The sequence below is a fragment of the Typha angustifolia genome, chromosome 15 (genome assembly GCF_048772165.1).
Source record: "Typha angustifolia cultivar Huaian chromosome 15, ASM4877216v1, whole genome shotgun sequence".
Classification (NCBI taxonomy): Eukaryota; Viridiplantae; Streptophyta; class Magnoliopsida; order Poales; family Typhaceae; genus Typha; species Typha angustifolia.
In genome coordinates this window covers 1648994-1672395 of record NC_133253.1, presented here as the reverse complement: position 1 = coordinate 1672395, position 23402 = coordinate 1648994, and the positions used below count along the sequence as shown (strand labels likewise).

General features: G+C 40.1%; 5 protein-coding genes across 6 annotated transcripts; 4 read left to right on the top strand and 1 right to left on the bottom strand.

Moving 5' to 3' along the window:
• The first annotated feature begins 332 nt into the window (after positions 1-332).
• LOC140779865 (sugar transport protein MST4-like) lies at positions 333-4155 on the top strand. Its single transcript, XM_073125167.1, has 5 exons — positions 333-677; positions 1907-2226; positions 2628-2749; positions 2854-3142; positions 3218-4155. Exons 1-5 carry the CDS (start codon positions 539-541, stop codon positions 3887-3889), a joined length of 1542 nt encoding a protein of 513 aa, XP_072981268.1. The 5' UTR covers positions 333-538; the 3' UTR covers positions 3890-4155.
• A 1365-nt stretch (positions 4156-5520) lies between these two features.
• Positions 5521-8599, top strand: LOC140778461 (sugar transport protein MST4). Its single transcript, XM_073123187.1, has 5 exons — positions 5521-5743; positions 6251-6570; positions 7165-7289; positions 7367-7655; positions 7763-8599. The coding sequence occupies exons 1-5, from the start codon at positions 5608-5610 to the stop codon at positions 8450-8452; spliced, it is 1560 nt and encodes a 519-aa protein (XP_072979288.1). The 5' UTR covers positions 5521-5607; the 3' UTR covers positions 8453-8599.
• Positions 8600-12396: 3797 nt separating this feature from the next.
• LOC140779155 (uncharacterized) lies at positions 12397-16650 on the top strand. Of its 2 annotated transcripts, none has more exons than XR_012107287.1 (4): positions 12397-12440; positions 14610-14743; positions 15226-15405; positions 16313-16650. XR_012107287.1 is itself a non-coding variant. In XM_073124138.1 (4 exons), the coding sequence occupies exons 2-4, from the start codon at positions 14610-14612 to the stop codon at positions 16389-16391; spliced, it is 294 nt and encodes a 97-aa protein (XP_072980239.1). In that variant the 5' UTR covers positions 12397-12440; the 3' UTR covers positions 16392-16650. The 2 variants fall into 2 exon arrangements, 1 of the variants encoding a protein (XP_072980239.1); XM_073124138.1 differs by having other exon boundaries at positions 15226-15306.
• Positions 16651-17082: 432 nt separating this feature from the next.
• LOC140777117 (aspartyl protease 25) lies at positions 17083-18639 on the bottom strand. Its single transcript, XM_073121024.1, has one exon. The coding sequence runs from the start codon at positions 18567-18569 to the stop codon at positions 17283-17285; it is 1287 nt and encodes a 428-aa protein (XP_072977125.1). The 5' UTR covers positions 18570-18639; the 3' UTR covers positions 17083-17282.
• A 1038-nt stretch (positions 18640-19677) lies between these two features.
• On the top strand, positions 19678-23209 carry LOC140778137 (uncharacterized). Its single transcript, XM_073122702.1, has 6 exons — positions 19678-20061; positions 21172-21262; positions 21445-21617; positions 22299-22326; positions 22451-22556; positions 22800-23209. Exons 1-6 carry the CDS (start codon positions 19786-19788, stop codon positions 22879-22881), a joined length of 756 nt encoding a protein of 251 aa, XP_072978803.1. The 5' UTR covers positions 19678-19785; the 3' UTR covers positions 22882-23209.
• The last annotated feature ends 193 nt before the right edge of the window (positions 23210-23402 follow it).

The window sequence follows — 23402 nt, the reverse complement described above, 5'->3', positions numbered from 1 at the left end:
AATAATAATACTAAGAATAACACAGGGAGCATCTTGTGTAGTTCCGAATTGATATTTGTGAGCTCTTACCAGTCTCCCTCAACAAATAGCGAGCCAAAACCTGGCCTGATACCATTCACAGAATCTTAAAAGTATTAAATAATCCACACAACCATTTAGTTTAGACTCTAGATGAAGTTGATATTAATGTCCACACACAGACACGACGGCAAAAATAATTGAGAAGAATATATAAAATCCATGGCACATCACGATTTAGTCAATTCATGGCAAGATTAAATTTAATTAATTAAAGTGGTAGCTTTGAAAAAAAATCAACGGAGACCACCAAGGTGATTTCAGCATATCCTTCCACGGTTTGAACTTGTCTCGTCCTCCATGCTTTCAAAATGTTGGAACACGCCATTACTCTATTCTCCTTGGTTCCTCTACCTCTTAGTTAGTCACTCCTTCTCATGTTCTAAGATCGACGGAGATATATAATTTGGCCGCAATTAATATTAAGTCCTTCAACTATCCATTCCTTCGATCCGTCGAGATGCAGATCGGACAGTTCTCGACGGCAGCTCCGCCGGCTGACACCCAATTCGAGGCGGAGCTCACGCCAACAGTGATAACTTCGTGCATCATGGCAGCCACCGGGGGTTTGATGTTTGGATATGATATTGGAATCTCAGGTACATAAAAGAGAAGCTTTTCTTCTTCTTATAGAATTACTATATATCGATCTGAGAAACATTGTTTTATTGTATATATAGAGAGAGGAAACATGGTATCAAATTGTCACTTATTCTTCTTTCTTTGCGGAGAAAGTAGTATAAGAGAGGATATTTTGGTCGATTCTTCTCGTTATCATTAAAATTAAGTTGATCACGTACTGTCTCGATAGAAGTGTAGTCCAAGCACATAACTACAAGTTTATTTGCTTTTATATTTGTGTCTCTGCCAAAACAAAGTTCTAATAGCTGTCGGTAAAACTAGGAGGTATTCAATCAGTATTGTTCTTTCTGGGTAAACTGTGCCTTCAGCTCAGCTTGGCTCACTTTCGAGCTCAATTCGATCCACATGACCAATTGATCCAAAGCATCTCACCGTTGGAAAGAATCAGATGTGAAAATATTATATGTAATGTATTCATATAACAAGAGCTTATTTGAGCCGAGCTTGAGCCAAGACGATTAATTAACATTGATGTTGTATTAGATCTTCTTACAAAGCGTTTTAGTTTGATTGAAAATGTTAGTTCTAGATCTTGGCAAATAGAAATCTATGGACGTTAGGAGAGTTCATTGTAAATGTATCAAAGTTTCATAAAAGAAATATGATAGCGTACAAAGAGTTATATAGTGAACGCTCAAACGATACAAAGAGTGCATGAGATACACCTATTCTGCAAGATGAGTATGAAACACTAACAGGCTGCTCTATAAAATATTCATAAGGAGCCAATACATTACAACAATAAAAGACAATAAGAGAGAGTTTCTCATAATTTGTTGTACGTGTTGTGTTACTTTGTATAAATGGATATTAGCCTTGAATTAGAATTAATCAATTTGGGATAATTTAGGGTCACTGTACCTTATATCTTATACAGTAGATTTATTTATTATTTCTTATAGTTGGATGGTTTTCTATAAGGATCTTAGTATCTTATGTACGCGTTCTATATTGTTATTTAATTGTGAGAATCCTTTCGACTCGACCGGTGTTAGACTTCACATAATGAATATCGCTTGTAGCATTAAAGTCACAAATGTATACCAAAATAAATAAAAAAAGATTGCCAACAGACGTGGTTAAGGCCACTGGAGGAAATTAAATAGCATTAGTACTATACAAGAACACTTTATATCCATGCGAAAGATACTTTTTAGTCTAATGATGATCAATAAAATTGTGAAAGGTGATGTGACATCAATGGACGATTTCCTTATCAAGTTCTTCCCTAAGGTGTATCGCCGGAAGCAGGAGAAAGTTGATAACAACTACTGCAAATTTGACAACCAAGGTTTACAATTGTTCACCTCTTCCCTGTTCCTCGCCGGCCTCACGGCGACCTTCTTTGCATCCTACACCACACGCAAACTCGGCCGGAGGGTGACAATGCTCATCGCCGGCATATTCTTCATCCTCGGGGTCATCTTCAGTGGGGCTGCACAGAATCTTGCAATGCTAATTGTGGGCAGGATTCTTCTCGGCTGTGGTGTTGGTTTTTCTAATCAAGTAAGAAAGAGTACTATCTTGCCATGATTGATGCAAAGTTTGATTGGTTAATAAATGACTGCTAGCTAAATTCTCTCATTTCTTGCCTACATTTTTCTTGAAATGAGAATATAACATAAATGAGTGTTGAAACAACTACTACGTTAGTTTAATTAGGGGTGTAATATAGTCTTGATAAAGCTTGGTTTGAAATTAGTTTAAGTGTCAAGTTTGAATTGAATAGATTTAATTCGAATCTATTTTGAGCCACTGAATAAAGCTCGAATCAAGTTTGAATTAAGTCTTCGGTAATTTCTACTTTGTAAAATCAAAATAATAGAATTGAATCTTTTATGTATTAAAAAAAAAATCAAAGAAATAAATCAAGTAGTTGAAGTTGTTGGCAACTGTGCATATTGCAGGCTGTTCCTGTGTTCCTCTCGGAGATAGCACCGACCAGAATCCGTGGTCTCAACATCTTGTTTCAGCTTAATATCACCGTTGGTATCCTCTTTGCCAACCTCGCCACTTATGGCACCTCCAGGCACACTTCCCACGACTCCTTTTGATTTCTTTCAATGCAGTCCGTAGTAGAGCCCAATGATTAATTCCACCACATCTATAGCATGACAATTGTATACAAAACAGGCTTCATCCATGGGGTTGGCGGTTGCCATTCTCTCTCGCCGGCATACCGGCAATCCTCGTTACTCTCGGGGGGTTATTCGTCGTCGACACCCCCAACAGCCTCATCGAACGTGGCCACCTCAACGAAGGCAAGGCCGTGCTCAAGAAGATGCGCGGCACCGACGACATCGAGTTCGAGCTCAACCAACTCATCGAGGCCAGCCGCGTCTCTCATCGGGTCAAGCACCCTTTCTGCAACCTCCTCCTCCGTCGCAATCGCCCCCCGCTTATCATTGCCATCCTTCTCCAGGTACATTATGAGATGGAATTGTGCATTGGAATTGTGCAATGGGATTGTACATTATGCTTCGCAATTTGGATGCAGATGTTCCAGCAGTGCACTGGCATAAACATGATCATGTTCTACACGCCGGTGCTCTTCAGGTTGGTCGGCTTCAAGAGCGACGCCGCCCTCTACTCCGCGCTGATCACCGGGATGGTGAACGTGCTCTCGACGCTGGTCTCGACCTACTTCATCGACTGGGTGGGCCGCCGGCTCCTCCTCCTGGAGGCCGGGTTGCAGATGTTCCTCTCCCTGGTGGTGATCACCGTCGTGTTCGGCGTCAAGATCACCGACAACTCCGACAAAATCAACCAAGGATACGCCGTCCTCGTCCTGGTCATGGCGTGCATCTTCGTCGCCGCATTCGCGTGGTCGTGGGGCCCGCTCGGATGGCTCATCCCTAGCGAGATTTTCCCGTTGGAGACGCGGTCCGCCGGGCAGAGCGTGGCCGTCTGCGTCAACTTGCTCTGCACCTTCGTCGTCGCCCAGGCGTTCCTCTCTACGTTGTGCCACCTCAAGTATGGGGTCCTCGCCTTCTTCGCCGGGTGTGTGATCGTGATGTCGCTCTTCGTGCTCTTCTTTCTCCCGGAGACGAAGAACGTGCCGATCGTAGAGATGACGGAGAGGGTGTGGAAGAAGCATTGGTACTGGAAGAGGTTCATGGATGGTGATGAGACCACCTTCGAGGATGATGTACGACAAACCGTTGCGTAAAAATTAACGTGGAATGCAGCACCCATACGATTGGTAACTATGTTGAATCCAAAACCACAATATATCGAAACTGATATTAGGATTGTACATGCGGCCAAGATGATTGATAAATTCTTTTTCTTTCTTTCTTTCTGTTTTCCTCCTCCTCCTCCTCAAGGATTGTTGAATTCGATGTTCAAATCTGCATAAAGTTCTTAGAGAGAAACTGTCCAATCACTACAATATGTAATTAATATTTATATAAATCACTACAATTCTAAAAGAAATCCACACATACACACACACATTTTATTTAAAAGTTTTTAGATAGAAACTGTCCAGTCAAATGTAATATACAAACAAAATATCGTCCACATATCGTATCAAGAAAATCAAGTAAAATCTCCTATGGTATTGCATATAAATCTATTTATATATCCACTTTCTAATTAAATAGTATTTGGCATGAATCTTGAAATCTAATCATTAAGTGGGCCAAAGAGTATATATAAATCATTTCACATTTTACTCCATTTTCGATATAAAACTAAATCCACATGTACATATAATTAATACTCAAATTTTCATAGTCCAGAAAATGAGGGATAAAATCTCTGACTTTGAGAAGGTATAGTAGTTGTTAGCTTTAGATAATCAGATCAATGCTCACGTCCTGACTTCTAATCTTGCACATCACCAAAAAATTAAAAAAAATTAAAAAAAAATCGTAGGGAAGTATTCATCTACTATATATTAATTCCACCTGTACTAAGGTTACAAGTACCAGAAGATATTTGGAGTTAAGAGAACGAATTCGTTATCTTTCCTCCCCCCAGCCCCCCTAAAGTCTCACTCCCTATCAGTTCGATAAGCACACGGCACTTGATCCTTTATGCACACGAGGTTGCAGGAAAATTTTACTCTACTTACTCTTTGACTCTTGAAGCTTATCCTAAGTGAGCCGGAAAACACTACGTCAATAAAGTTGCCAGTGTTGTTTCGTATCGTATAACCCAGGCCGCATAAAGTTTTAGGAGCCAGAAAGATATGTTCACACTTGGACAGCAGATCCACTATAACATAGACTGTGTGAATCTCTAAGAATTTGATAGAGTAATTCAAGCCACGTCTAAGTCGAAGGAAACTTCTACATTCTGTTCTTATAAAATCCATGCCCTTGGACGAACAATGTGAAAAGGGGACTTAATTTGCACCAATCCAATTGATAAACGTGGATGAACTCTTAGTAGTCTCTCCCGTTCTCCTACTGCTCAGCAAACAGTGAGTCAACTATATGTACACCTGGCCTAACGATACGCACAGAATCTTCAAACTGGTGAAATTCTACACCACGTGCTGCAGACGCCTTAGTTTATGTTTATAGTCAATGGGCACCTCACTCACAAGAATGGATAACAAATGAGAAGAGGTGTACATCGACGTCGTGCTAACCAATGACATAAAGACAAAAAGGAAGAAAGATGAGTGGGAAAAAAGAAGGAAGGACAACGATACAATGACTACCGCTGTAGCTCTCCCAAAATGATCGCTTAATTAGAGCCGTTGTTTGACTGGCCACGGTGATCTCAATGGTTTGAAATTTCTCCATCTCCAGCCCCAGTCCTTTATAAATATTGGAGTACGTACCACTCTCTTCTCCTGCCTCTATTCCTCTTGTTTCAAGATCGAGATAGCGGATAATCCTCGTTGCGTTAGGCCTTCATCTTAGATCTGTCGAGATGCCGGCCGGAGGGTTCTCGGTGGCGGCTCCGGCGGGCACCCAGTTCGAGGCGAAGATCACGCCGATAGTGATTATTTCGTGCATCTTGGCAGCCACCGGAGGGTTGATGTTTGGATATGATGTTGGCATCTCAGGTAATAATTTCGAGACTTCAATCTCCTCGATCCTAATCTTTGTGTGACTTATTCTTCATTCTTTATGGAAAATGGTGGTATAACAGTATATATTCTTGTCAATTATGTCGAAGATATTAGACTGTTATCATGAAAAATAATCACTATGAGTAGTTGAATCATTGGCATCTTCCGTATGGATTTTTTTTTCCATGACCTCACATGGCAGTGAGCATTATTTGAGCATTAGGTCTACAAGACTTTAAGTTAGCAAATAATTAATCAATGTGTCATCTTCCTGACTTTGTTGACGTTAGCGTATTAGTCGTTTCGTCATTTTCGCGAAAGCACTTTCTCATTAGCCATCTTCTTTGACAAGTAGAAGAGCTGAACATGTTTGCTTGTAGCGTTCAAACTAATTAAAGTGGAATTGGAAAATAGTATAGCATTATTTACTATACAAGAATCTTTTATCCATGTAAGATGAGATACCCGTTAGTCTAATGGTGAGCAATTAATATGTGAAAGGTGGTGTGACATCAATGGACGATTTCCTCAAGAAGTTCTTCCCCGAGGTGTATCGCCGGAAGCACGAGGAAATAGATAGCAACTACTGCAAGTATGACAACCAGGGGCTACAATTGTTCACCTCCTCCCTGTACCTCGCTGGCCTCACCGCGACCTTCTTCGCATCCTACACCACGCGCAACCTCGGCCGCAGGCTCACGATGCTCATCGCCGGCATATTTTTCATCGTCGGCGTCATCTTCAATGGGGCTGCACAGAATCTTGAAATGCTAATTGTGGGCAGGATTCTTCTCGGTTGTGGTGTTGGTTTTGCTAACCAGGTAAGACCAATGTGGCCATGACTGGCATTTTTCAATTAATTGAATTAAGTAAAAGGTGTGGAGACTATAGAACAAAGACCCGTATGAGACTTGTGCACCTTGATGGATGTGGATGGGACTTTACCTTAGTCAGAAACGACCAAATTTAATTTCCGGAAGGAATCTCCAGAAGGAAATATTGGAAAATACTAACTATAATAAGTTTTCGTGTCGGCTTATTTGACTGCAATAGGAGCTACATACCATGTGGCAGGTGTAGCTAGCTTTTATTTCAAGTGTTTCTATTTTTCAAATGATTTTGTCCATATACCCTGCTTGAATGCTTTGGCTTCATTCGGCTTGTCTTTTCTTACAAAGACCATTAAAAGAACTTCTATTCTTTGTAACGTCTCCAATGGTCGTATAGTCAAACAGATGCCATTATATATAGTTTGGTTTAGGTAGAGTAACTGAGGAAGACCCAGTTTAAAAGCTTCCGGATAAAGAGAGAGTTAATAGTGAACTAAAGTGCTATCATAATGTCTAATTACCTATGTAAATTTTGGAAAAATAGTATACACCTAAAGCAATTGCTGGCAACTATACGTATTGCAGGCTGTTCCTCTGTTCCTCTCGGAGATAGCACCGACCAGAATCCGTGGAGGTCTTAACATCTTGTTTCAGCTCAATGTCACCATTGGCATCCTCTTCGCCAACCTCGTCAATTATGGAACTTCCAAGTACACATCTGATCACCAACAATTTTGTTCTAATCGTTTATGTTACGTAATTAATTGATACATATTTTATAAAACAGGATCCACCCATGGGGTTGGCGGCTATCGCTGTCTCTTGCCATGATTCCGGCGGTTCTCCTCACCGTCGGGGCGTTAATCGTCGTGGATACCCCGAACAGCCTCATCGAGCGGGGCCGCCTTGAGGAAGGGAAAGCTGTGCTCCGGAAGATCCGCGGCGTCGACAACATCGAGCCCGAGTTCAATGAGATCCTCGAGGCCAGCCACGCCGCCCAGCAGGTCAAGCACCCTTTCCGCAACCTGCTCCTCCGCCGCAACCGACCCCAGCTCGTCATCGCAATCCTCCTCCAGGTGTGTGTTTGACTGTTTGACTATTACGTTGATAAACAATCAGGGAAGCCAGCAGGTTAATTCGTGAAATAACAACCGTATGTGTTTTGCTTGCTTTCTGGATGCAGATCTTCCAGCAGTTCACTGGGATCAACGCGATCATGTTCTACGCGCCGGTGCTCTTCAACACGCTCGGCTTCAAGAGTGACGCGTCCCTCTACTCCGCGGTGATTACTGGGGCAGTGAACGTGCTCTCCACGCTGGTCTCCATCTACTCCGTCGACCGGTTGGGACGCCGTATCCTCCTCCTGGAGGCCGGCGTGCAGATGTTCCTCGCACAGGTGGTGATCGCCATCGTGCTCGGCATCAAGGTCACCGACCACTCTGACAACCTCAGCCATGGCTACGCCATCCTCGTCGTCGTCATGATCTGCACCTTCGTCTCCTCCTTCGCGTGGTCGTGGGGCCCCCTCGGATGGCTCATTCCCAGCGAGACGTTCCCCTTGGAGACGCGCTCGGCCGGGCAGAGCGTCACCGTCTGCACCAACTTGCTCTTCACCTTCGTCATCGCTCAGGCGTTCCTCTCCATGCTGTGCCATCTCAAGTATGCGATCTTCGCCTTCTTCGCCTCATGGGTGGTCGTGATGTCACTTTTCGTGCTCTTCTTGCTTCCGGAGACGAAGAACGTGCCGATCGAGGAGATGACGGAGAGGGTGTGGAAGCAGCACTGGTTCTGGAAGAGGTTCATGGACGGTGATCATGCTGACGAGAAGCAGGGATATAAGAGGGCTAATGGCAGCAATGGAGTACAGCCATAGAATTGATACATTACTAAGTATGTGGTGGTGTGAAGTGTTTCTTTCATCGGTGCTCTGATCATTGGTCTCTGCTATTGATCACTGACTGATCGCATTATAGTGCATTAAAAGTTATCAAATGAGGATAAAAATATATATGTTGTTGCATATAGTAATATTGTCTCGTATATACCTTCCTGCTCTGTCTAGTAAACCGAAGAATATCTTTCATAAATATAAAAACGCGCACCCAGAAAATAAATCTTGGCAAATGTCGAGTACTTTTTATAACGTTAAAATATAATCCAAACGAGGTGTACTTTGGCTTAGCTATGTTTGGGAGGAACAATTTCTACGGTGTGTCTATAGTTGCTCTTCACAACAATAGTTCAGAAATGTATATAAGGTCAGTAATCGACAACAATTAATGCAGCTTATCTTTCGCCAACACAATTGAAGCAATATAGATCACTCAAAAGATACAATTCAGATACGACGATTCGAGCGCATCTTAATCCATGATAAATTGAACCAGAAAGTAATTAGATGCATTGCACGAAAATCTTCACCAGAGTAACTCATCAATGTGTTGATATCTCTTCCATCATTCTTGGATTGGCCTCACATCTAAGTCGCACTGCCACCAATATCCCCTCGAGTGGCTTGATATGGAAACCATAATGGCGTGCAACGCATTTGACAAGGATTTCATTAATAGGAATTAATGCAGCATTCCAGCGCATAAGATTTTGGAGCAGAAGAATAGAAAGGGATATACGTTAGTCTAAATAGTCTACCCCTCTTTTCCCTAGTCATTGGTTTTTGGTGTTCGTATTGCAATGGAGAAGAAGGTGGTCTTTACTTTGTTCATCTTCTTGGTGGGTGTTGGCTTCTCTAATGGAGCAGTTTATAAGGTTGGGGATTCAGCGGGGTGGACGGATCAGGGGAATGTCAACTACACTGCTTGGGCTGCAGATAAAACTTTCCAAGTTGGAGATATAATAGGTGTGTGTTTCCGATCCTTGAAGGGCTTTTTGTTGTTGCTTAGTGTAAAGCTTGGCTTTGTCTCAACTTCAATAGTTTTTCTTTGTTATTTGCTTTTCAAATTTCTTTTAAGGTTTCTTTCTTTTTTCCATCTATCTACCTATTCTTTTTCTTGGTGCATAAACTTAGTGATATGTATTATTACCGTGCTATATATATATATATATATATATATATCTTGTGCATGGTGCAGTGTTTGAATACAACAACAAGCTCCATAACGTGCTGCAAGTGAGCCTGGACGACTACCGGGCATGCAACTCCTCCTCACCGGTCGCCGTCTATAAGTCCGGCAACGACTCCATTACCATGAAGGTTAGCGGCCACCACTTCTTCATCTGCGGCTTCCCCGGCCACTGCCAAACCGGACAAAAAGTCGACATCCGCATCACGAAAAGCGAGCCACCCGCTGCGCCGCCGTCTGATTTGCCACCGTCAGCGCAGCCGCCGCAGCAACTAACTCCTCCTCCAACCGGCAGGCCGAACCAGCCGCTTGTGCCGGCCCCTCAGCCAAGCCCGAGCAGTGCGCCGGCGTCCTACAGGGGTGTTGGTCCTGCATTTGCTCTGGTTGCCATTGCTATGGTTTCCGTTCTCATGCTTTAAGAAGTAGATGCATATGGAATAATATTGAGCTTATGAACTCATTTCGTTTGTTCTAAATCATCATTTTGAGTTTTGAACTTCCTGATAGAGTTCAGATCAGATTCTATTTTGTGGTAGGTGTATTATGTCACTCAATCATTTACTGGATTGGTTACCTTTTTTCTCAATCTTTCCATACCTCTGCATCAATTTATCCTGTATTTAATTATTTTTCAGAAAAGGTGTGTCAGGCCCAATTATATTATTGAGGGAAGGAAAATGCATCAATAGGTGAGGAAAGGCTGGTGGCTGGGAGATGATTTCAATAAATCTTTGAAATATTAGAATATAGAATATAAAGTTATTATTCTCTAATAGCTTTTTAAGTTTTTAAAGAATGACTTTGCTTGTCTTGACCTTCCAAGTTCCAAAATAGAGAGCCATTTCTCACACTTATGAATGAAGGGCTTCCAGTAAGTCGAAATATGGTCCATAAGACAAAAGTTAAAAGCAAAAGAATTTTACTAATCATATTTTATATTTTATTTATTTTATGATTCATGCTCTGTTTCGATGAAGGTTTTTGTAACTCGACCTATAATTTTTTTAATTTTTATTTAACACCTTCTGTTAATTTAAATAATACCAGCAAATAATATTTCGTTATAATATATAGAATAATTTATAAATATTTAAATTGTCATCAAAGAAGGGACAGAGAGACGTTAAGAGTGTTAAATAAGAATTATATTACAAAATTATAAAATTATCAAAGACAAAATATGAATTATAAAATATAAAATATAATTTATAAAGTACCCTAAAAACAAAGCACCCTAATACTTTGCCTTTGTACAAGCTTGCCACGAATAATTAGACCATGATATATTACTTTTACCATATACGCGTCACGTTTTTCAGAGGGAATTCTAGTCCACGTCTAAGGAATCGTCCTAAGGATTAGCATCAAATAACGCACTATTTGGCCCCATATGACGTATCTTTTGCTAACTTAAACAAACGCGATTGAATATTACTACTCTTATGATTGTATGAATAGTTTATTATGATCCAGATGATCCAACTTTTTAGGGATAAATATTAGAGTTCATCCCCATCGACACATGTGTAAGGACACAAATTAGAGGCCCATGCTAAACAGTCTTATACCAGCTCGGATATTGAGCTAATCTTCGTGTAATCTTTTGTTTAGCAACTTGCATGATTTGATATAGAAATTTCCAATGGCTGTGGTGTTCCACTATTATCTTTTTGTCACGTGAAAAGTGATACGAATAGGGGTACTTGAGCTCTGATATGAAGGTAGTATGTCTCTATCTATGATGGGCTAGGTTGGAGGGTCGATCGGTGGAAGGTAACGATAGAAATAGTGGATCTAAGAGCTTGAGGGAAGGAAGACGAAGAAGACGATGATCCTGCGATATTAGAGAAAATGACAGACGAAAGAAGGAGGGCATTGACCATGGTAGTGTACGACGTGTAACAGATAAGATTAAGAGAGATGAGATAGAGGCAAATTAATAAAATTTTAAATGATCTAAAAGTAGTTGTTCTCCACTTATTTAATTAGACACTAATTTTAATAACTTAAAATTAATTAAGCTTTCCTCTAAATAAAATAATTTTAGTATGATTGAATTAGTGTTCGAGTATTCGAATGCTGCCAACAATAGCAACTACTAAACCTATATAAGCGGGTTCGACTCAGTAAACATAATATCCTCTGTTAGGTGACTCGATCAAATTGTAATCGCATCAAAAAATTATAGTTAAGAATAAACCTACTGTGTGATAAGAAATAATTGAAAGTTCTATATATAAACCAGACTACAAATCTCCATGATGTAGTAGTACCCACAGAAAAGTTGAATCATACAAACTACCGATCACATTAGAATATTCTAAACTATAAGTTTTACTCGTAGCCTGGTTAAACCATAGAAGAGTTCAAAGTACTTCCCGATAAATTGGAGGAAAAGGAGAAAGATTTCACCACAATAGAGCCTTCAAGAACCCAAACAGTAAGAGAGCCTAATTCATTTAATATGAATCATCAAACGGAACAGGGCTTAGATATCTTAGAGCTTTCTTTTCTAATATATCTTTTTGTTTCTGTTAGGTTTAGGCATGGATTAGATATAGAGTGACAAGCACAATTGGAAAAAAGTATTCGAATCTTAATACCTTTTAACTGAAACCCTGTAATTATATTGAATCAATGGGATCTAATTAATAATATTAACTTGAGGGGTAAGAGGTTTAAAATGTAAAAGTATGTATTACTACCATAGTAATTCTTGAAACGTGGCTAGGCGAGGCAAGACGAAGGTTCCAGCGGGGAGCGAGGCGAAAGCACGCGAAGGTAAGCCTCTAGGGTTTCATCCTTTTGATCTCGTTCTATAGTCTGATGTGCTTTATCGATCGTCCGCCTTCGGTTATGTAGAGAGGAGATATGGTTTGACCTCCAAAGTTTTTACTTGTTTAATCGAAATTATATGGAACAAAAGTTGTCGTCGCAATAAATTGCTGGAAATGTTGCTGATTTAGGCTTTGAGAAAATTGATTTAATTTACTGGATTTGTTGACGAAGCATGTAAGTGGGTATTATCGACAGGTGAAAGCAAGATCATGTTGGATTTGAAGATCAAATTTTTGTACTTTTGTACTTTTGTTATGCTTAGATTATACATGAAAGATGCATGATTGACCAGAAAGCGAAAGACTTTATCCACCAGGGGCACAAGAGAATATTTTGCTTTTGTATTTTACTGGAAATATGTTTTTTTGTCAGTTTAACTTACGATGGAAATATAGATGTTATGTATCACAAGCAACAAGAGGTCTTTTTTTTTTAATCTAAGCAAGTATGTGATGGAAAAAGTGACATTTGAGTTTAAGCTAGGTTCAAGAGCCATGCGTTTGAATGATGGGATACTTTCCATGCATGTAGCCTATTGATTCATTTGCTCTCTCTGCTTTACCTGGTTGAGTTTTGTAAAGAGATAGGCTGTCACAAATGCACTATATTCAAAATTATGGAGTTACTGGCGAGTATCTAGTTCCTATTCGAGATTACAATTGTTTCTGTTTTACCATGATTCTAAACGGAGCCTCAACTGTTAGTATATGCCTTCTCACGACACCACTGATGATGGAAATCTCTAATTTGCTTGATCAATGGTGCAGTTCTTAACTTCTTTTGTTTTCACTTAGTAGAGATAATTACTAAGAGGGTTTGCACCGGAGAAAAAGACATTTGGAAGAAATCTGGAGGTTTTAATAGAATGTGTTATGTAGAAATTATTTTCTAGACGGATTGCACCCAAAAAACAAAATCGGGATTTATGGCAAACTGATGCTTTTAATAGGATATATTTCCTATCTTGTGGTTGTGGTGCCCTTTCTTAAGAACTACTGTTCTACAGTCTGTGAATCATGAACTTGAAATTTGATCTCCCATGCATTTCGCAATCTATTGTATTGATGTTCCCTAAGGGAATAGGAGGTGTCAATCTATCTTGGGATAATATAATTATAAGTCAAAGTTAGGGAAGAAAGGAACCTACATTGGATTTTTGAGAACACGGACAAGGTACTAGATAAGGAGAGGTAGGATGGAATGTAGGGTGGCAATCCTTTATCCGTCTTATGAGAAATGCTCTGGGATTGGATTAAAGTTCATTAGTTCAGTATTCTGTGCTGCACACTGACATGTAGCCGTTAAGGTATGTGGATTGAGTTTCTCTCACATATTTCACCATGTGAAACTTTGGATTTGCGGCTACTCGCATTCATGGTTGGATCAAGTGTGTTGGCTTACTTGATGATTTTCACCTGCATGATTTTGAAAGCATTTGGTAGCTTGCTGAATTCTCAAGATTGTTCACAAAGCTAATGTATTAGGATTGCACAATTGACTATCTAGGAAGGTCGTTATGTTTTCTTTCTTTTTTCTCCTTTTCTTTTAAGTCTTCATACCTCATTAGTGTGTTGATCAACACAATCTTGAGCATCTCAGATGCCCGCCGATTATGCTTGTCTCTGACAAGTACTGATAGCCATAAACTCAGTGGCCATTGAAGTATTAAATCTGAGGTAAACTATGTTTTGAAAAACTAAAGAGGAAAGGGATATTAGTACCTAATTCACTTCTATTGATAACCAATTTCACATACTGAGAGGAGAATTTTCATCAAAATTATTTGGAAATACAAAATGTGAAAAGTAAAGAGAGTGTCATTGAACCCCTCCAAAGTATGATGCTGACCTTTGAAAACTGAGTCCCAGTATGTGAACTTGGAAATTAGATGCTTCAGCTTGTTAACAAGCACAAACATCTTATACAGATCTCCCAGTTTTGAGCTTTCTCTTGAACCAGATGTGCATATCTAGATTAGTTCTTCCTGAATCTGTTCTGCATATTTAATTTCGCATATTGTGAGAAATCGATGGGTCGTCCTTTTGTCTTCTTCACAGTACAGCTGCAGCCTGATCATATCTGATTCGTTTATTGCTTTGATTTGCCTTGCAGATGATTGACGATCAAGACTTGGGTTTAGTTGCCGGTTTTCTTGGCATTTTCATATTTACTTTGGTAATTGCTTATCACCATGTGCTGGCAAATCAAAATTTTGAAGGAAACCGACACTTAACAATCAAGAAGTTGTAAGGGGAACTTTTTTCTTACACTTGCCAGACTTTAAGTAGAAAGTAAATCTTTTGTTGACATGAGGATACTTGCAAATTCAGTGATGGTTATATTGTCTGGAACTTAATTCTAGCTATCTGGACAGTTAATTTATTCCTGGACTTTTCAGAGGAATGTCTTTCCTCACACCTCCTTATTCTAGTTAATCTATTCTTAACAGTGTTCATGAATTTCTTTCTTTTCTGCATATGTTTGTTTTTGCAAGCTGTATACTTTTAAAATGATGTAGCAGTTAAGTATGACAATTTCTCTTAGCCAACGGGTCTCATAGGCAACAGGTATGATGGCTAATTATCATGATAGCTAGCTCCTGTCGAAACAATCAATAGCAAGATAATGAAAGGTTCAAATATTTCGAGTTTACATTGAATTGCAACAAAATGCTCATCACTATTTTGCATGAGAAATTATATGTGATGTGATACAATTGCTCTTGCAGGCAAAGAAGCACTGGCTACGAGATTGTTTCAGCATCTACTTTGCAGACAAAGGAACAGGCCAATATTTCGAATATTCCATAGTAAGAAATGGTTTCACTGTTGAACCTTGCCTGAAGTAAGCGTATCTCTCAGCATCTAATCTACCTTGCTACAAGATTGCTCACGTCTCTGCTATACTGGTACAATTACTTCTTTTTTGTTCTTGAATTATTGCAAATCATTACACAGGACAAAATACCACTTAAGAGAGAAGTACCAACACGTGATTCGTTATGGTATTTGCTGGAAAAGTGCCACAAAAGTTTGAAACAGAAGCATCTTAACCATTTTCTTAGCCTTTGTGCAAGAAATCACCACCAATAACTAGATGATTATATATTAGTTTTGCCAGATAGGCATCACGTTTTTCGAGGGAATTCTTTTCTTTTTTTTAATTAATAGGAGGCCCGTGACTTCACTCTGTAGTTTTAAGAGTAAGGAATCATCCAAATAGTCCAAATTAATGCACTATTTGGCCTCATATTACTCTTAAAACTAGCCCATTGAATTAATGCACTATTTGGCCTCATATTACGTACCTTTTGCTAACTCAAACAAATGAGATGGAATATTAATACTTTTTATAATAATAGTATGCATAGTTTGTTATGATCCAGATAGTCCAAATTTTTATGTATATATAATACAGTTCATCCCCACCGAGGCACCGACACATGCAAATGCAAAACAGTGTTATACTTGGATATTGAGATAATCTTCGTGTAAACTTTTATTTAGCAAGTTGCAGGGTTTGGCTATCTTAATATAAGGTTTAAGTTATGTGTCTAGTTATTGGTCAAGGCTTAGGTTTGCATAGCCTTAACTATATCTCGCCAAACAAAAAGGATATATAGCTATATAAGCTAAACATGCTCTGTTATATCCCGTGAATCAAGAAGAGGTGAAAGTTTAATGTTGTAGGCTTCTAGCTAAGGAATAGACGTAATGAATGGGATGTGACAATATCTGGTTTAATATTCTCTTCTCTAGAAGCTTTAATCCTGTATATATTTCCAAAGTTTTGAACATATAACATGCATCTCGCAGTGTGGTGACTGGTGTGGCCCATATGAGACTCGCGTGCAATCATGTGACTCGTTGCTGGGAATTGGCAGGCTCAATCTGAAGCTTGAGCTCGTGAACGAAGACGAGGACAAAAAAGAACAGAGAAGAAGGGAGCTGGAAATGGATGGGAGAAGTAACGAGCGAGACAGATGGAAGGAGTAGCAATGCACGTGAGGGACGCTTCCAATCTATATCTCCGTGCTGTCCCACTGTGGGGCCCCACCATAATTTCTTCTTCTTCTTCCTCTTCTTCATCTTCTTTTCTTTTATTCTTTTATTTTTTTGAAAGCCCACGATGATAGCTTAATTCAATGGTTTATTTTAATTTGATTGATGACTTGAGAGTATGGTTGTTTAAAAAAGCAAAGAATATTTAGTTCAAAGTAATAGCTAAAGCCTAAAGCTTAGGTTAGGAGACTTAATATATTGGCTAAAATTTAGTTAGACCTAAGTATTCTTATAATCTGGGGAGAGTTGGGATTTTGTTTAGCCTAGCTTTGGGCTTTTGAATGACAAAAAGATATATTTGTTTGAGAAGTTGTATACAGAATCCTACGTTTGAGCAGACTTGCGTGTAGATCTAACACCTACATTGTCTAAGATTTGCGAACCAATACGTCTTTTACAAGAAAATAAGCAATAGGCACCAGAAGTTATGTTTTGCTTTAACTTGACCCAACATTATCATGAGTATGTTCTGTTTGAAAATTAAATGAATTTATGAAAAGAATGCGGTACGTAATAAGAGGGTGTTATATGCAAATTTCTCATAAGTTTTGATTGCCATGAGCCCCGGATAGATATTACATCGGGAGACGACATACATATAAGCAAACAACACCCTTCAGAATCCCAAACATCACTGATCACTACACACCACCCGTGACCTACATCACACTAAAAACACACCCAGGCACAGAATTAAAGGCTGAGATCCTCCCTCCCTCCCAGCTCAGTTGCACAGCTCCCGTGCGAACCCAACCCTACTATTAGCCACGTCGAGCACCACCCTCAGGTTCTGCTGCTGCAGGCTAGCCAAGACGTTGACCACGGCGTTGACGTTCGCCGGGGCCTCCGCCATGGCGAGGCAAGCGAGCGGCGTCGCGCTGCTATGAATCAAAGTGTTCTCCACGGGCAGCACCAGATCGAGGCGGTCCATGTGGATCGTTATTCTCGGCGCCGTCGCCACCTCATCGGTGCTGAAGCACGTGTCGAACGCCCCAAGTGAGGAGTACCCGCTCGACGCGTTGACCTGCCTCCGGAACTCGTCGCGCAGCGCCGAGTAAATCGGCGCGGTGAATCTGGAGATGACCGTCCCGGAGTCAACCACAGTGCCCGCCCCGGTGGCCGGGTCGAACGCGAAGGATCCGGCGGGGACCGCCACGTGCACCTTCCCGACGCTGATCCCGGTGACGTTCACGTAGTACAAGGAAGACCGGTGGGGGTTCTTCAACAGAGGGGTGAACCGAATGCTTCGGGGTTGGCCAACCGGTCCGAGCCGGAGTGAACCGGAGAAGTAGTACGATTTATAACTCGGAAGGCAGTAGGAGAACACGCCCTTGTATAAATCTCCGGTTTGGGATAACAAAGACATGGGCCCACGGCCAAGGCCCAATAGGCCTTGCTTGGGTACGTTACTACTCGGGCCGGAGACGGAATTAACGCAACCGAAGGTGTAGTTCCCTATCACGTCGGGGGATAGACGTAGAGAGTCTTGGGAGAGAGTAGCAGTAAAGGTGGAGTCGGCGAAGGATTGGGTGTACGTGCATGGGGTTGGAGTTAAGTTGGCACTACTACTGCAGGATATGGTGGTTTTGAAGTTGCTGCAGAGAGGAGAGGTGCATTGGAGAGGGGTGTAGGATGAGGAGGAGGAGGGAAGGAAGAGAGGAGAGGAGGAGGGGCAGAGGTTGCAAGGGGAGCAGGGGAGCCAGGCGGCATCGGAGCTGGTGTCGAGGCTGAGGAGGAAGGGCTGGGGAGGGGAGCCGAAGGCTGCTCGGAGGACGTAGGAGGGGGACTGGAGGATCTGCTGGCCGGAGGCGATGGGGACGGAGGTGAGCTTGGAGGAGAGGAAGGCGAGGCGGAGGGGGTCGGAGCGGGCGAGGAGAAGGACGGAGTCGAGGGCGGACTTGGAGGAGGGGTGGTGGGTGGAGTGGTAGATGGGAAGGTCGGCAGAGTGGGAAGTGGAGACGAAGACGACGAGGAGGAGGAGAAGGAGACGGCGGAGAGAGGAGGATGCCATGATGAGGTTGGAAGGAGGGAATAAGTTTGTGAGTGGAGTGGAGTGGGAGAGTGATGGCCTGATGGGGCTTTATATGTATATATATATATAACCAGATTGGTGTGAACTACCACCCTACCAGTGAGTTGAAGGATCCTTTTGTAATTTGCTTAACACTAAGAGTTTTCTTTTTTACCTACTGGTCAAGAACTAAATAACAAGTGTTCCATAGACACTGTAACATATAATGCCTTGCCCTTGCCCTTGCCCTTTATCTGATTGAGTGACAAGGATATCTTGCCTTGTCCTTCGAATATTAGAGTGACACGTAGTTTCACTTAGAAAATGGATTGGCTCTCACCAAGCCCTAACAACTAATGCATTCATCACCGCATTAATTTTTATAGCTTAAAACTATGTTAGATGTGAAGTAAGAAGCGTACTAGACCTGGACGTTACGAAATTATTCACATGAGTACATGACCAAATAATTATTCTGGGCTGGTCTTTGTACTGAGCTTCAAACAATTGGCCCATTTAAGGCCCAAGCTCCAAGGACAAAATTAAGTTCTTCTATTTACGTACTATATAAATTTATGTTACTTGTTTCAATGCAATACATAATTGAGTCGCCTTAGACGTAAGAAACAAAATATAAATATATTAGATTTTTCATTATGTACCGGAGCAAATACGCTAATCAAGTTTATTTCCGTTTAAAGAGAGCTATTAAGCTACAAGCCCACAAACCAAATACACTTTAAAAGATTAAATATATTTTATCCTCTATATTTATTTATAAATTATTTTATTCACGTAAAACTTGTTATATTAAATCAGTTCATAAATTTATAACTAAACTGTTAGAATTTTCGTTCTACTTAACTTAAACGGATCCCGGTCTAAATTTTAATATCCTTAACAAACTAATTAAAAAAAAGAGAGAACTTAGGCATTGTAATAATTTTATGTTTATTTTAATGAATTTATAAACGCGGCAGTTTAACAATTTAGGCCGCCTACGATAATTCTGGACAAAAAAATCATATATATATGTACATCAAGGTAAAAAATCATTTAACCCTAATATATATATATATATAGGAAATCAAAGTGTCAACGTAAAGCGAGAAACACAAGCAAAGAAACCCACGTCACCGGGGAACCGTCCGGGAAACGATTATCTTCCTCCTTTCGTAGATTACCCTCTGTGTTAGGGTTACCGCAGGGCAGCGTCATGGATGCGGTGGATGCGGAACCCTCGTCCTCGGCCACTGCCGCAGCCTCGCCCGGCGCGGAGCGCCGCCGGTCAGGGACGGCGGAGGATCAGATTCGCGTGCGGCGGCAGACGCTGGAGGCGGTCCTCGAGCAGTGCCGCCGAGCGCTGGAGATGATCGAGAACGCCGACCTCGATCCCGGTTCCGAGGCGGGAGAAGAGGTTGGGAGAAAAGATGAGGAGGAGGAGGAGGAGCAATTCTGTAGTCAAACTTTGGCGGATCGCGAGACGGATGAGGTGAGGAGATGAATCCCTAAATAGTTTTTCGATTTAGTTTATGATCTGAACCTTAAGACGTCGAATTTGGAAGTTATTTATTGTAATTTAATTCTAAGGATTATTATTCTGTCTTGATAGAGAAAGAATTATGTTTTTCGGGGAGTTGCATCAATGCAATTGTATAATTGTTCTATATCAACATGACTGTTATATTTGATTTACAGTAAGATTGCGTTTTCTTCCTATCGGAGAAAATTAAGGGGAATTTGTAGTGGATTTTACATCCACATGAATTTAACTAAAGATATATCACACAAAGGTATTCTATTGGACGTACTTAGATTTATAGGAAAAGTGATTTGCACGAGTCTTGAATAGATAAGTATTAACTTCATGGTCATTTGAATAATGGAATCATTAGAAGAAGGGTGAAATGTTTTGAAAGAGTCCTACTACCATCTTCTATAAAACATCTTAGGTTTTATTTTTCCTTACGAATCTTGAACTTTATACATAGATATACCTATTAAAGTCTTTTCATGTTTCATATTTATTATACCTAGGTTAGCTGTTCCACATTTAAGTTGCGTACTTTGCTTCCATTAAGTAATTTGCACAATGTCTCCGTCTTTTTTGGAAAGTTTGTTGTAGTAGAACTCACTGGTCCTTAATTTTAACAATAGGGCCTCACTCTTCCTTTTTTCTTGTATAATTTATCTTTTAGTTGATATGTTCTTTAAGTCCTTCCTATCTTTTTCTTTGCTGCCATGTATATATAGGTTCCATTTGGATCTCAGCGTTCTATTTCCATCAGTATTCTCTCAGTGGTAAACTGACAGTCCATTCCCTCTTGATTCTCCAAATATCTCTCTCACTATGATGACTTTCGATAAAGTTCAAGTTTATTAGAAGACATTATTTGTGAGCATGCAAGTGAAAGTATTGATCGTTTCTTGAATTTGGTGTATTGGTTTCATGCTGTTAAGAAACATTGGAAAGGGAACTTTGTGTTTATATTTTCAATTTATAATACTCCATGACTGCAGGATATCATAATGCTGCTTATGTCCCATAGATTCTCTTCAAAACCATTTCAAAATCTGAACAGCTCCTCCTCTTCTGGTGCAGCTATGTGAACTTCTCAAGTCTAAGGTTGAATCACCAAACTTTCTTGAAAAAATTGGAACCATGCATGCATCAATTTCTCAAAATAACCACGGTATGAGTTCGTTTTGTCATTGCTCTAATACTGGAACTAAACTTTTCTGTGTTATCTAATATTAGAGTCTTTGGTGAATAAATTTTACAATCTTTGAAGGATAATTGCAATCCTTTTATCTTATCTTATTTTTATCTCAATAGCATTAGTACATGCTGACTCCATTGCTTATGGGGTAGCAGATGGGTATTCATCATGGAATATGATCAGTGCAGCAGACTTGGGGGAAGATAAGGATCTTGAAGGGGGAAAAGAGCCAGACCAAGATGGTTATGTTCTCATCCGGGAAGAGGACATTGTGGAAGGCATGGCAAGCTTTATGGCTTCATACCTACTGTCACTAAAACAAACTAAAGTATGAAGATGTTACTTATCATGTTCATCCAGTGCTTTAAGCTTATCGCATCTTTAAATATTTAACTTTCATGACCATTATATACCTTTCTGCAAGAAATTCCTTTTTATGTATTAAAATCCACTTGCTGTCTCGTTTACAAAATAATGGGTGAAGCATTGCACCTAAATATATTGCCCTATTTAGTTGTGTGTTTAGTGTACACAAAATGCAATATATGAACTGCTAATGGCATATGAGATAGTTTGCACACATTTCTTGAGAGTAATGGAAATACATGGATTTCCTTCCAAGTAATTTAAGTCAAACTTGGAATTTATTTTTATGCGGCTTCATCCTGATCTTTCTATTTCTCTTGAGCAATATTTTAGGTTGCCTAAATGGATGTCTAGAGGCCAAGAATCCCAAGATGGTCAAACATATTAAAAGTGACTAGAGGTCTAAAAGTAATATATGAAACCACGAACAACGGAATTATGTCTATGCTAATAGTATAGGATGTTCACTGTATAAAATGTAGATGACCAAGAGATCCTAGGCAGCATCTACATGAGATTCTCGCTTGTGACAGGTAGCAAGGCAACTGTTTTTTAGACAATACCTTAAATAGTCTATCAACTTTTCTGTTAGAAGTGTTACAGCATATATAGATTATTGATGGCTAGCACTGTTCTTTTGCAGGAATTAACTCCCAATCAACTCCAACAAGGTGTGTTATTTGATATGGTCTGATGAGAACATGAAATAAGTTTTTTCTATTTGATTTTCCAATGTTGATACTCGATGACAATCTGTCATTTGCAATGTCTAACTTTTGTTGGTGGCTTGACCAGCTCTTAGCAAAACATTTGCTGCAAAGAAGAAGAGCATGCTTCGAAAGGCATGGGATGGAAGCAGAGTCATCTACAATCTTGCTTCTTGGAGTGCAACTGCTGTTGGGTAAGTTGTAGCCTTGTTGCCCTTTTTTGTCCAAGTAAAGGTCCTTAGACCACCTTATTGCCTGATAATACATCAGCTCTTTATAATTTTACTGGGCCGAAGCAGTAAAATTTGATTTTCAACCTTAACCTTACTGTTACAATCCTATGTTCCAAAAATATGATAACCATGCCCTCCTTGAAGCATGAAAATGTTGAGGTTATATGCATTTGTTAATCGCTGATAAATTTCTTATTCTACCAGAATATACCAAAACCCAGCTATCCTCAAAGCAGCTTCTCTGGCCTTCTGGTCCTCTTGTCGTGTTATTTCAAAGTTTCTTTGAATTAACTCATTGCAGTAATCAGTCCATGCGATTTCTTAAAGCTGTGTGATAAGGTGAGACGACCACTTTAGAGGATGCCGCTTCTGCCTTTATGGAAGAACTGAATGATGAGAACTTGGGATAGTTTGCCATCTTCACCATACTTGGCAAAAAAGGCCTTTGTGGCACCAAATGTACAGCATTATTTTCCTTTTCAATGTACATATAATGTATATTTATTATCTTTCTACGATTTGGCCCGCTGTGTGCGTAGTTCCTCAACTGCTTGTCAAGATGTGATAAACGGGATTGTCTATTTCATCCTTTGAAATTCAAATGATCTCTCTTACATGCTGAGCCAGTTTGACATAATTAGCAGTTTCGTACTTGTGTCTGGCCCACTCTTGGAAGGAATACTTAGGCGTTCACTTGTAAAACAATTTTCATACTAGTTTAACCAAAAGAATTTATTTTGGCTTAAGCTATTATTATATCTGGTTATAAAAACTGATATAGTGGTATATTGTTACACATGATGTAAT

Bases quoted from the DNA above. Each gene is read 5' to 3' on its own strand.
- LOC140779865 (XM_073125167.1), top strand. From the start codon at position 539: ATGCAGATCGGACAGTTCTCGACGGCAGCTCCGCCGGCTGACACCCAA. The intron at 2,227-2,627 runs GTAAGAAAGAGT...TGCATATTGCAG, and splicing joins GTGTTGGTTTTTCTAATCAA to GCTGTTCCTGTGTTCCTCTC. The intron at 3,143-3,217 runs GTACATTATGAG...ATTTGGATGCAG, and splicing joins TCATTGCCATCCTTCTCCAG to ATGTTCCAGCAGTGCACTGG.
- LOC140778461 (XM_073123187.1), top strand. From the start codon at position 5,608: ATGCCGGCCGGAGGGTTCTCGGTGGCGGCTCCGGCGGGCACCCAGTTC. The intron at 7,290-7,366 runs GTACACATCTGA...TTTATAAAACAG, and splicing joins GTCAATTATGGAACTTCCAA to GATCCACCCATGGGGTTGGC. The intron at 7,656-7,762 runs GTGTGTGTTTGA...TTCTGGATGCAG, and splicing joins TCATCGCAATCCTCCTCCAG to ATCTTCCAGCAGTTCACTGG.
- LOC140779155 (XM_073124138.1), top strand. From the start codon at position 14,610: ATGATTGACGATCAAGACTTGGGTTTAGTTGCCGGTTTTCTTGGCATT. The intron at 14,744-15,225 runs GTAAGGGGAACT...TTGCTCTTGCAG, and splicing joins CACTTAACAATCAAGAAGTT to GCAAAGAAGCACTGGCTACG. The intron at 15,307-16,312 runs GTAAGAAATGGT...TGCATCTCGCAG, and splicing joins AATATTTCGAATATTCCATA to TGTGGTGACTGGTGTGGCCC.
- LOC140777117 (XM_073121024.1), bottom strand. From the start codon at position 18,569: ATGGCATCCTCCTCTCTCCGCCGTCTCCTTCTCCTCCTCCTCGTCGTC.
- LOC140778137 (XM_073122702.1), top strand. From the start codon at position 19,786: ATGGATGCGGTGGATGCGGAACCCTCGTCCTCGGCCACTGCCGCAGCC. The intron at 20,062-21,171 runs GTGAGGAGATGA...CTTCTGGTGCAG, and splicing joins CGGATCGCGAGACGGATGAG to CTATGTGAACTTCTCAAGTC. The intron at 22,557-22,799 runs GTAAGTTGTAGC...TTATTCTACCAG, and splicing joins TGGAGTGCAACTGCTGTTGG to AATATACCAAAACCCAGCTA.